The sequence below is a fragment of the Lepidochelys kempii genome, chromosome 3 (assembly GCF_965140265.1).
Source record: "Lepidochelys kempii isolate rLepKem1 chromosome 3, rLepKem1.hap2, whole genome shotgun sequence".
NCBI lineage: Eukaryota > Metazoa > Chordata > Testudines > Cheloniidae > Lepidochelys > Lepidochelys kempii.
Window position 1 is genome coordinate 161165430 of NC_133258.1, and position 12947 is coordinate 161178376.

The following is a 12947-nucleotide window of genomic DNA, read 5'->3' on the forward strand; positions in this document are numbered from 1 at the left end:
TGAATGTGGCCACGCCAGTGCGCTTGCTCCTGTCAGTGTGGACAGACTGCAGCGCTTTCCCTGTAGCACTCTCCGAAGACCGGTTTAACTCAAAGCACTCTACATCTCCAGGTGTAGCCATGCCCTAAGGTAACCTGACACTTTCCATTATAAGACCATGTTTTCAGTTGCTTATAACGTTGTCAAACTTTAACAGTATAGTCTGATATTTTCCATATCAGGTGTCTGCCTCAGGCTATACATTTTTAGAAACTTTCTGCTAAAATTGTTCAGTTCTTTCCGAGAACGGGCTGCACCGAGTACAAAAGCCAGCACACCTGAGATGCAAGGTGTGGGTCCTTAGCGGACAGGCTCCTCTGCTTCTGAACACATTCACTGTGAGAGTTCACGGTTGTGAACCCTGGAAACTCTTGATGAAAAATATTGTTGGGTTCATAAGTGTTCTGGAGTGATCTGTCTTACGCATATTCCTTTGATGGCCATAATTATCCAACATTGCAAACTACTGCCCAGTGCACAGAGGTGTGGTCCAGTGGTTAGTGGATAAGCCTGGGAATAAGGGTTTCCTGAGTTTTGAGGCTGTCTTTCTGTAACAATACATAGTTCCTTCAGTTCTGCAAAAAACAGGAGAGGAGGGGAGACAATGCCACAAACTCACTCACTTTCTATATCTCTCAGTCAGGGATTCACATGGCTTTCAGGATGAATTGGCCCAGAGGAGATCAAAATTAACACACACACACACAAGCCCCATTTTCTAAATTTCCTCTAAATATAGAGCAAACAAAAGATTCAAAAGATCAATTTAAAAGGAGGCGAGGTGGATAAAAGCATCACTGCTTCCATTTATAATCCTCAAAGAAACAAATAAGTTCCATGAGTCATGCACTCGAACTGAACTCAATGTAATGAGCATGGGGGAAATCTCTGGTGAATAATTGGCAATGATAGAATTAAAAATAGGGTCATTAATAATGAATGCCTTCTAGCAGAGAACACTTCTGCAAAGCAGCGAGATAATGGGTCTCATTCACAAGGCACTTCCTTTGTGGGGAACCACTTATGCAGATTTGTAGATTTTCAGCAGGCCTTCATTTATTGTAATAAAAGTTAGCTAAATTGTCCATTATCCAGCAGTGTAGCAAGGTTCTAGCATCACTGAAAAGCATCTTTTTACTCTTGCCAGCAGTAAATCCTGGGCTCTGTGAATTTACCATCATCAAGCGAATACAACCTTGATTATTTTAAGCACATATCCAATAATTGACACACACTAGCTTGTTCCCCAGCTTCTATTAATTACATTGAAAATTCCTTCAATTTCCTGTAATCCCAATTATCCAAACATATTCAGTGTCACCACAGAACCTGAATAATCACAGCGGAGCTGTGCATGCTCTGGGGAAGCTAATCAAGGCCTGCAGTACAGGGATAAAAGACATCTCTGCAATGATTGGAAAGCATGGCAAGATCCTCAGATGAAAGCGCAATGCGTATTTAAAAAACTAAGAAAATACAATACTCCTGCCGCCTTACATTTAAAAAATATTATAGTGCAAAACGGCCACTGAGCTGTTGAGTTCAAATAGGTATACGCATCTGAAATGCAGAGAAACTTTCCACTGCAGGGCCTTGACACAGAATCTGAATTAAAGATCAGTCATGACAAATTACACTTCCTACTCTCTCTGTTCAGGTAACAACTCTAGTATTGTTCCTGTCAGAGAGCTAATCCTTGTCATAAGGCAGCACCAGAGAACAATGAGCATTGCTAACTCGCACAGAACTTTGAATTTCTCCCAGCAGATGACACTAAAGGACAATTCCCTATAGGTTAGAAATTGTGGATTCTGCACTGTTATCACGGACACAGCTTTCACGGAGATCCTTGCGTGTTGCTCACAAGGATCAAAGGCTTAACATGGTTCTACGTGCTGGTGTTTTCAGCCAGCTGGAGTCAGAGATTCTGATATTTGGCTTCTTAATACATCAAATATACAAAGGACACCTTTGGTTACCAGGGTGAGTACCTTTAGATTCATTCAGGACTAGCAAACAGCTTGGCATACCAACACCTCTCTTCTATCTTGTTTTCAGCTTCAGGGGAAAAAATTTAATCTCAGGTTAGGTAGCAGTTATGTTTGTGAAGAATCACTCATTTTTGAGGTTATTTGATGCAGAGAGTCTGCAAAGAGCCTGCAAAAATAGCTTTGAGGGATGTCAACTGCCCCATTTATTTGAGGGAGGTGTTAACTCAGATGCCAAAGAGTGATAATGTAAATCAACGTTGTATCTAATTCATTCCTCTTGTAAGAAGGGAGAGGGAGGATCATAGATCTGTAAAATTTACTATGAGTTAAGTCTCATTTTGATGCCCCAAGTGGTGGTCTTTGGGAAGTATCACCATTCCTCATCCCCCAGTCTAGAATGAGACAAACAAAAGGAACCTAGCAGAGCACGTGGGTAGAATTAAGCCATACCAAGGGGGAACCAAGGTCAGGGAGCTCAGACATCACACACAATCAAATTGTGAACACCTACTGTGAGGGGCTTCTCCTTTTGGTGATTCACATGGGCAGAACTTGTTTTATGGGCAGAGCTTGGCCATTGTTTTGTTTCCAATTCAACCCTTGGATGTGTTCAACTCCTTGAGCTGTAGCATGCCCTCCAAAGTAAAACATCATGGAAGTTGGGTAAAAAATGTGAAAACATACAATATAGACATGGCAGTCATACCACACAATGGCACGCCTTCCCAAAACACACACCCGTCAGGTGGGGCTATGGGTACAAAACAGGCACAGGAGATGGAAGAGTAAGTGAAAAAGCAGCAGAGGTACCAAAATCAAATATTCTGTGTGTGTCTGCTACATAAAGACAACTACTCTTTTCCACCATGGTCAACTTGGTCTGTCACATTGCCGTCTTCCTGAAAGGGCACAACCCTACCTGGCCAATAGGCCATGCCTGTGAGACAGTCTCATTTTAACAAACCATTCCATATCCCCAAACTTACTTTGCTTCTTCAGTAAGCATCTGTCAATACTTTGCCATCTCCCATAAGCAATTGATTTGTCTAGGTTCACTGTATTTAGGTAACAGCACAAAAGGCCCCTACCAACATCTAGGTATCATCACAGACTGCTCTGGTGATCCTGCATGCAGGCTGGGGTGTCACTTCACAGCCCCTCCGACCTCACCTCAGGACGGTTGGCATTGTTTTGTTCATGAAGTATGAACATGCTGCATCTCATTCAAACTCATGCCGCACTGAGGCCAGAAGTTTTACAATGCTGCCTTTTCAGATTATAAACACGTCAGGGCCTGATTAGCAGAGGTGCTTGGCATGCACAGCTGACTACAGAGGGAGCCATGTGCCCCTTTGCACTCCTGCAAATTAGGCCCCATGCCACTGAACCATTTTTTCCATGTGATGGGGGTTTGCTGACTTGGCATTTTGTATCCTGCTTTTTCACTCTGTGCTATGCTAGCAACTGGAGCCCCAGGACCTTAGACTGACTTTATGTTGAAAGGAGGAGAGAGAGGAGAGTGTTGGTTGAAAGGAGAAGAGAGAGAAGAGTGTTGGTTGAGAAATACAGATAACCAACAGCAATTGGCAGCCTCAGCAAGAAATGAACTAGTTGATTTCAAGGAGGAAAAGCAGCCTTGACGTGAATCACTGACAATTTAATGTCAACAATATCAGCTATTTATCATCTCTCTCTCTCTCTCTCTCTCTCTCTCTCTATTTGTTGTTTGATTGTTGGGTTTTGGTCTATTTTAGAGTCATCGTTTAGCATGAGTTTGTCTTGCCAATAAGCCTCAACTCCCCCCCCCCCCCACCCCGGCCCAAGCCCACCACTAAAAACTCGATCTCTAGCCCCACTTTGAAAATGCACTGATAGCAACAAGCCTATTCCATAAAAGCTGCACCAGCCAAAGGGAGGCCATAGTTCAGTAGACAAGAGAACACAGTTACCATCAGGCAGAGCAATTTACAAGCTAAAGTTTATATTTACCTTTGTGGAAAGTCCCTGGTGATAACAGGCTAGAGTTACCCATTAGCAAGCAGCTACTATATTATGACCTAAGAACTGCTGGGTATGTAACATACATATAGAATCAAAACCTGAGCCGTATATCCCTCTTGCTATTTCTTCCCACACCCAAAGAATCATTCATTTCTCAGAAGGAAGCAAATGCAGACCTGTAACCAAAAAAAAAAGGAGTGAGATTAATCCAAACACATTTGGTGGCTTGTGTGAAGCAAGGATTGTGGGTCTGAGTGGACAAGAGTTCACATTGCAAAAAACACCATCACAACAGATAGCCACTGGCAGCCTTGTTGGAAGTTTGAGCTGACACATCAAGGACGATATGGTCCTTCGCCACTTACCTATCATCTCTCATCCTTAGTGATGGTTTCTCCAGGGCACTGCGGAGGCCTGTTAACTAAGCAATGTGGGAAAGCTTGCACTGCAGCTGCCTATGCTGTACTTGTTTTGTGAATAAAAAACTTCCTTTCATTTGTGCACTTAAAAAATAACATTCACAAAAGCAAAAGGGAGCATTTTTATTTTTATTTACAGTTCTTCATTTTTCTGATCACCATTCAGAGAAACACAATCTGGCTTGTTAAGAGACGCAATTCAAGTTCTTTCATAATAAGGCAAAGAGAACACGCCAACAAGATTTAGTTAAAAGAATGGCAGAAAAGCATAACTTAGAACTCCAAATATTAGTGAGGAAAATGCTTGATCTCATGTTAATAACAGTTCAGATTTGTTTCCCTCAAAGTGTGATGCTAGGAGATCTCCATCCAAATTTCTTAGCCCAGCCATCTGAAAGTTTCATTTTGATATGGCATCGCTACAACTTTCACAAAATGAGATGAATACAGAGTGAGTAGAATTCTATGGGCCTCAGATGTGCCTAGTAGTGTTTCTTCCAGAGTCTGGCGATATTTGGTATTTTTTCTTAAAGCCCCAGCTCCCAGAGTCAAGTGATTACACAAGAGTCTCAGCTTTCATTTAAAAAAAAAGTAATTTTCTAGCCCTCACAATTATAGAGAAAAGCTTGGCAACATGACTAGAGGGAACCCTAAAGGCTCAAAAATCAGAAAGCAAGCAAAATATATATATGTTCTTAAAATCTTGTGATTTTTAAGCAAATCTCCTGATTTTGCAGGGCCCAAGGAATGATTTCTCAGTGTCTGGAATTGGCAATACTGAGGTAGTAAAGCTAAGCCCAGCCCTGCATATAGTATCTGAACATATTCATTGTAGCTGTTACTAACAAAGCATTAAAATACACAAGCAAATCAAAGGCTACCTTTTCCTGATACCTTTACTACCTCTATTTCCTTCCATTATTTTGACTATTCCTCCTCATAACCAACATCAAATCTCCACTGCTTCTCGCACCTCATTCTCCTTCCTGTTTTTCCACTTATACCACTCTCCCTCTTCTACTGGCTTTCCCTTCCTCTTTGCTCCTTTTAACAGATAGCCTCAGGCTTGAGTAAATTAATTCACCTATAATTACAAACTTTGGCTCAATTAATCTATGATTATTTCCTTGGGCTTGCACATTCTTTCATTGGATCTGATTTTAATAGCTGAAAAGCACTTGAGATGTTTGCATGAAATCACTGGAGAAATGCGATTGTTCCATTCGAATATTGTCACGTCAGTAGCTTCCTTTGTTGTTGTTGAAAAGAATTTTCAGATGCAGGTCACAGCAGCAGATCTAATGCTAAGAAAGTACAAATCACCATACTCTTCTATGAAAGCTCATTTTTTCTTCCTTTATGAGACAGGCAGAGCCACTCTAGCGGACCAAGGCGGCTACTGTTGCTGCTACTCCAAAGGGTGCTGCATATGCAGTTGCTAATCCTTGCAGGCCAATCACCAAGTAGCGACATCCTTTCCGGAGAGCTTTGCCAACATTCTATTTTTAGGGAAGAAGGGGGTGGGAGAGAGAGAGAACAGAAAATAACATTAAATTAAACAGTTTGGGGAGCTCAAATAAAGGCCAGCCATTTTATACGTCCTTCTACAACCTCAGAATATGAACAGACCCACCATCTTCTTCGGGCTTGTCCAGAGGGGAAAGTTTACCTTTTAGACCAGCATAATTCAACTGATATAGTTATACCACTATAAATTGCCATGTGGACACTCTTATTCTGCAGCAAGAATGGGGGGTGTTTTGTTAATTTTTTTAACACCCTCCAAAGTAACATAAGCTAAACTGAAAAAAAGGCATCATTCGATAATAAGAGTTGAAACAGAGTTACACCTCTCTAACTATATAGGTTTAAGCTCACACCTTAGCTTATAACAGAAGAGCTTTCCCAGGCAGACACGACTTAAGTGTGTTATAAAGACTATTGGGCAGCTTGCATTTAAGAAGGACACTAGCTGGTTAAAATTGGGGTGAACGTTTAATGGAAATGTACACAAACAGTTCAACTCTTTTTGTCAACATTTCACATTTTGACCATCTCTGTTTCAATATATAGCTATAAAAAACTCACACATTTGTTTACAGCATTGCAGGAAACCCAAGATAGATTATTCAAACTGAATAATGCTTGTCTATTTAAGAGTTTTGCCAATTTACCTATATGGGTGTCATTAAACAAGCCAAACCTTTCCCCTGTAGATGCAGTTATTGGTATAAAAGTGCTTATGCCCATTCCCAGAACTGCCATAAGATACACTGGGATAAAAACTTTTATACCGCTACTACTACTGTGTCTATACTAGGGCTTTTACTGACATAGCTGTGTCTGCACAAAAAAAAAAAAATTACACCCCTAACCAATATAATTATGCTGGTAAACTTTTGTGTGTAGACTAAGGCCTGGTCTACACTAGACAATTAAGTCAGTGTAACTACATCACTCAGGGGTATGAAAAATCAACACCTGGTCCCCTGAGTGACACAGTTAAACCGACCTTATCCCCCGGACAGACAGCACTAGGTCAATGGGAGAATCTAGCTACGGCCTCTAGGGGACCGATGGGAGAACCCCTCCCGTCAGCATAGGTAGCGTCCTCACTGAAGAGCTGCAGCTGTGCAGTCATGCCACGGTAGCATTTTAAGTGTAGATGAGTCCTAAGCCTTAGACCAGGGATGGGCAACTGGCCTCCACTTCCACATCATTTATTTGGCTCGCTCATAGGTGGCTGGTGAAAATATTTTTTGTGGGGGAAATGGAGGAGACTGAGCTGGGACATGGCCATGGCTGACCCAGTTAGCACCCCGCAGACCCAAATCTGAGCACCAGACACAAATTAAATGGAAAACACTGAGTTACCAAAATTATTCAAGAGGAATGGTACTTTCAGAATAGGAGTGATTTTTGACCTAAATGACGGTAGTTACCACAGTAAAAAATTGTTACTTTTCCCCCTTAAAATTTGTGTACGACTTTCAGGGACACCTTGACTCTAAACTGATTATTTTATAGATATATGGAGTCTTATTATACTCTTTTTGTTGCTGCTGGAAAAGAAAAAAATCCACCTCCTAATACTTGTAGTTAATTGGAATGATGTCAAAATAAGAACACTAGAGAAATGCAGCACAAAGAAATGTAAAGTATCCGTCACATGGATTAGCTTAGTGCCATTTCCAGACTGAAATGAAGATTTTCTATCCTTTGATCTGAGTGAGAGTCAGTTTCATTCTGTCTCTAAAGGGACTGGTTTCTTCCAAACAAAAAAGAAAGTCAGCAGGCTGCTTCCTCAGATTTAACTAATTAATTGTCTTTCAAACAGACATTTCTCTTTCCATGAATGGCAGCAATGTATTTCTAGACAGCCACAAAATATGTGTGTGAGATATTTAGGGATGTTTTTAAGTTAGTTTGAAGTATGATTTTACATACCTAGGAAATCTGTTGGACAATTACTATTAGTTACTATAGTGATCTGAGAACTCACCACTTTAGCACAAATTTACTTTTCAATGCAAAGGCAGAGTTGCAGCCATAGGATATTAAGTGTATATTTTAGAGGTCTGTGATTCACCTCCTAAGGACAATGGAGGTTACTGCCTTTAAGATTTATACTTACAACTTCTGATGTTACAATAAGAAGTTTGAGAAATAATTGTCAGTTACTCCCTTACGCTCTCCCTGAGATCCGTGCAGGATTGTTCACTACATGGTTTTGTGGTCAAGGCACAGGACTAGGTATCAGGGCACCTGGACTCTACTCCCAACTCTGCCACTTATTTATGGTGTAACCTTGGGCATGTCGCTTCATTTCTCCATCTGTAAAATTGGGTAACAACTCACAGAAGTTCAGTGAGGTGAAATGTTCCAGAGATTCTTGGCGACCCTCTAAAAGAGGGTCTCCTACTGCTGCACTTCTAAGTGATTTCTAGTGCTTGCTGTAGTCTAATTTGCCCCTCTGTTCATCTATCTATGTACTGTAAGGCTCCCATCAGTGCAAGGTCTGAACCCTTCACATACATCAATTAATCCTTCCAGCACCTTTGCACAGTAGGGAAGTACTGTCCTATTTTACAGATGGGGAAATGAGACAGAGAGAGACAATGTGACTTTCCCAAGGCCACACAGGAAGTCTGTGGTACAGCCAGGAAGTGAAGGCAGATCTCCCCATCATCCTTCACCACACAAAAAGAAAAGGAGTACTTGTGGCACCTTAGAGACTAACCAATTTATTTGAGCATGAGCTTTCGTGAGCTACAGCTCACTTCATCGGATGCATACCGTGGAAACTGCAGCAGACTTTATATACACACAGAGATCATGAAACAATACCTCCTCCCACCCCACTGTCCTGCTGGTAATAGCTTATCTAAAGTAATCATCAAGTTGGGCCATTTCCAGCACAAATCCAGGTTTTCTCACCCTCCACCCCCCCCACACAAATTCACTCTCCTGCTGGTGATAGCCCATCCAAAGTGACAACTCTCTACACAATGTGCATGATAATCAAGTTGGGCCATTTCCTGCACAAATCCAGGTTCTCTCACCCCCTCCCCAAAAACCACACACACAAACTCACTATCCTGCTGGTAATAGCTCATCCAAAGTGACCACTCTCCCTACAATGTGCATGATAATCAAGGTGGGCCATTTCCAGCACAAATTCAGGTTTTCTCACCCCCCCACCCCCATACACACACAAACTCACTCTCCTGCTGGTAATAGCTCAACCAAAGTGACCACTCTCCCTACAATGTGCATGGTAATCAAGGTGGGCCATGTCCAGCACAAATTCAGGCTTTTTTTTTTTTTCCCCCCAGGGATACACACACAAACTCACTCTCCTGCTGGCAATAGCTCATCCAAACTGACCACTCTCCAAGTTTAAATCCAAGTTAAACCAGAACGTCTGGGGGGGGGGGGGTAGGAAAAAACAAGGGGAAATAGGCTACCTTGCATAATGACTTAGCCACTCCCAGTCTCTATTTAAGCCTAAATTAATAGTATCCAATTTGCAAATGAATTCCAATTCAGCAGTTTCTCGCTGGAGTCTGGATTTGAAGTTTTTTTGTTTTAAGATAGCGACCTTCATGTCTGTGATTGCGTGACCAGAGAGATTGAAATGTTCTCCGACTGGTTTATGAATGTTATAATTCTTGACATCTGATTTGTGTCCATTTATTCTTTTACGTAGAGACTGTCCAGTTTGACCAAGATGGGCCATTTCCAGCACATTTCCAGGAGTTAACAAAAACGTCTGAGGAACAGTGAGGGGAGGGGGAGAGGAATAAACAAGGGGAAATAGTTTTACTTTGTATAATGACTCAACCACTCCCAGTCTCTATTCAAGCCTAAGTTAATGATGGTGAATATTCAGGGGACACCATCATAGGACCAATCACATCAGCCACACCGTCAGAGGCTCGTTCACCTGCACATCTACCCATGTGATATATGCCATCATGTGCCAGCAATGCCCCTCTGCCATGTACATTGGTCAAACTGGACAGTCTGTACGTAAAAGAAAAGAATTATAACATTCAGAAACCAGTCGGAGAACACTTCAATCTCTCTGGTCACTTGATTTCTGATCTAAAAGTGACTATTCTTCAACAAAAAATCTTCGAAAACAGACTCCAACGAGAGACTGCTGAATTGGAATTAATTTGCAAATTGGATACAATTAACTTAGGCTTGAATAGAGACTGGGAGTGGCTGAGTCATTATACAAAGTAAAACTATTTCCCCTTATTTATTCCTCCCCCCCTTCCCCCGCCCACACTGTTCCTCAGACGTTCTTGTTAACTCCTGGAAATGTGCTGGAAATGGCCCACCTTGATTATCACTTCAAAAGGTTTTCTCTCCCCCCACCCCACTCTCCTGCTGGTAACAGCTCATCTTAAGTGATCACTCTCCTTACAATGTGTATGATAAACAACCATTTTTTCATGGTCTGTGTGTATATAAATCTCCTCACTGTATTTTCCACTTTATGCATCCGATGAAGTGAGCTGTGGCTCACGAAAGCTTATGCTCAAATAAATTGGTTAGTCTCTAAGGTGCCACAAGTACTCCTTTTCTTTTTGCGAATACAGACTAACAGGGCTGCTACTCTGAAACCTTCACCACACAGTCATTCCTCCTCTAGTTTTATTTCCTGAAACAAGCAGTGCCCCCCGCCGGGCAGTTATACTTGTGTTTGCATTTAGGGTTTGTCTGCTGTATTCATTCCTTTTTTTAGTACCATCTCTCAGTTTGCATTCCCTTTGCCTTGGAGTTTTGAATACAATTTTTGTGACATTTCAGTTTACTAGCACATGATGCCACTGATCAACTATTTAAAAGCACCTTACAAGTTAATTTTCCTTTGTCTGTCTGATCAGCAGAGAAGTCTGAGTGAGAGAAGGAGGAGGAGTCCTTGTGCCGCCTTAGGGACTAACAAATTTATTTGAGCATAAGCTTTCGTGGGCTAAAGCCCATTTCATCAGATGCATACATGGAAAATACAATAGATAGATAGATAGATAGATAGCATGAAAAAATGGGGGTTGTCATACCAACTGTAAGGAGAGTAATCAATTATGGTGGGCTATTATTATCTATTAAGGGCAGAGAAGAGGAGCCTGGCTCTTCCCCATCAAAGGAGGGGGCAACAGGGGAAGACTGTGTAAAGTGTGCATTTCCAGTGTCAGGTTACAAACTGGGAGTTGCTGTCACATTTAAGGACACTGAAGCATGACACATCCTGCAGTAAATTCTTTCTTTGAAGCAGCAGTGCACAGTGGGGAGGGTGCAGAGAAGAAAGTTGAAGGGATAGAAGAATGCTGTAGTCTCCCACCTCCACTCTCTAACCCAGAGAGGAGGAAGATGTCCTGCCCCACTAATAGGTCTCAACACAAGCACCACTGCCACAGATAGAGTAGAAAAATCAGGGCCCTGTCTTAGTGCACACATTACAAAGGGGACTTGGAAGGGAGGAAAGTGGGAGGGGGCGACAGGATGTTTAGGTTCTAGTCCAGGCTCTGCTACGATCCTCTGTGTGACCTTGTGTGAATGGCAACCTGCACGTGCCTCGGTTTACCTAGGAGTGAAATGGGGCCCGACACACCCCACAAGAGTGCGGCGAGGTTGGATTCAGTAAGGTTTGCAGAACCGCACCCGGAAAGGAGCTCAAAGGATTCATGGTGCTTATGCTCAAATACATCTGTTAGTCTTTAAGGGGCCACCGGACTCCTTGTTGTTTTTGTGGCTAGGGACTATCCCGGCTACCCCCTGATACTTGACATGGTGCTTAGGGTTGGGAGTGCAGCTTCTGCGGCAGAAAAGAAAGTCAAGTCCTGAAAGGGATATTGGGTATGGAAATACCCCCGTGAGCCCAGGCCGAGCCACCAGCAGAGCCCTTTGCTAAGGGGAGCCTGGAGGAAAGGCAGACGATGCATTTAAAAGAGAGCTAAATCCGCGGAGCGTCCCCCCCGCCAAACCCAGCGAGCCCGCCTGGCTGGTCAGTGTCAGAGGCGGGGACGGCTCCTGTGGGCGCTGGCACGGACTGGAGTGAGCTAGTAACCCCCCCCCCCCCCCACGCCCCCGGCTCGCCCTCCGCCCAGGGCTTGCAGCGCCCCCTTCCCTTGCAGCGCCCCCTTCCCACCGCCTCTGGCACGTGCTGCCCTGGGCGCGAGCCGGCAGCTGCCCCGCAGGGGCTAGGGGCGGTTCCCCCGCCGGGCTGGCTGCAGCCTCCGGCCAGCTCCGAGCACACGGAGGCTGGGGCCACCGAGCAGCCGCGTGCCAAGGCGGAGCCCGGCAGCGGCAGCGGCAGGCCCGGGACGCCCAAGCCCTTCTTAGCGGCTCCCCGCGAGCCCGGCTGAGCTCCATGCGGGGGCAGCGGCAGGCTCCTGACCTTGCTGTACTTCCTCAGCTTCCTCTTGCACTTGCTCCTGCCTGCCGAGCCCTCCTGCCGCAGCGGCTCGTAGTCGTCCGGGAGGAAGGCGAAGCGCACTTTCTTGGAGCGGCGGGTCCCCTCCTCCGCCGGGGCTCCTAGGCCCTCCTCCTCCTCCCGCTCCAGGATGGAGACCCTGTCCTCTCCAGGCCCCGAGTGGGAGAACTTGGCGTGCACCTTCCCGCCCAGCCTGGCCCCCACGGTCATGGTGCCGAAGCCCGCTCCCGGGGTGGGACGGCCGGCCGGCCGGCTGAGAGTCAGGCGAGCTACACCTTTGAGCCCTTCCTGCTTCCCAGCCACAGGACGGGACTTTCTAGGGGCCTGGCAAGGGAGAGCAACAGGTGGAGCTAAAGCGATACGCATTTACATCCCAGCCTGGATTAGACCCTCCCCTGCCCAGCCCTGAGACAGGCAAGGCACAGCAGCCTCGGTTGACCCCTGCCCTCCCCTTCCCTCCCACCCCCACTAGAAATTAGAGCCAAGGAGCAGGGTTTGCAGCCTGTTTGACATAATCCCTTCCTGAAAGTATTGGGGGAGTGTAGAAAGCTT

At 44.4% G+C, this 12947-nt stretch overlaps 1 protein-coding gene across 1 annotated transcript; it reads right to left on the minus strand.

The window, feature by feature from the left end:
* Positions 1–4565: 4565 nt before the first annotated feature.
* On the minus strand, positions 4566–12714 carry C3H1orf115 (chromosome 3 C1orf115 homolog). Its single transcript, XM_073335285.1, has 2 exons — positions 12360–12714; positions 4566–5949 (listed from the first exon to the last, which is right to left on the minus strand). Exons 1-2 carry the CDS (start codon positions 12603–12605, stop codon positions 5830–5832), a joined length of 366 nt encoding a protein of 121 aa, XP_073191386.1. The 5' UTR covers positions 12606–12714; the 3' UTR covers positions 4566–5829.
* Between the last annotated feature and the right edge of the window lie 233 nt (positions 12715–12947).

Bases quoted from the DNA above. Each gene is read 5' to 3' on its own strand.
- C3H1orf115 (XM_073335285.1), bottom strand. From the start codon at position 12,605: ATGACCGTGGGGGCCAGGCTGGGCGGGAAGGTGCACGCCAAGTTCTCC. The intron at 5,950-12,359 runs GTCAGGAGCCTG...CCCTAAAAATAG, and splicing joins AGCTGAGGAAGTACAGCAAG to AATGTTGGCAAAGCTCTCCG.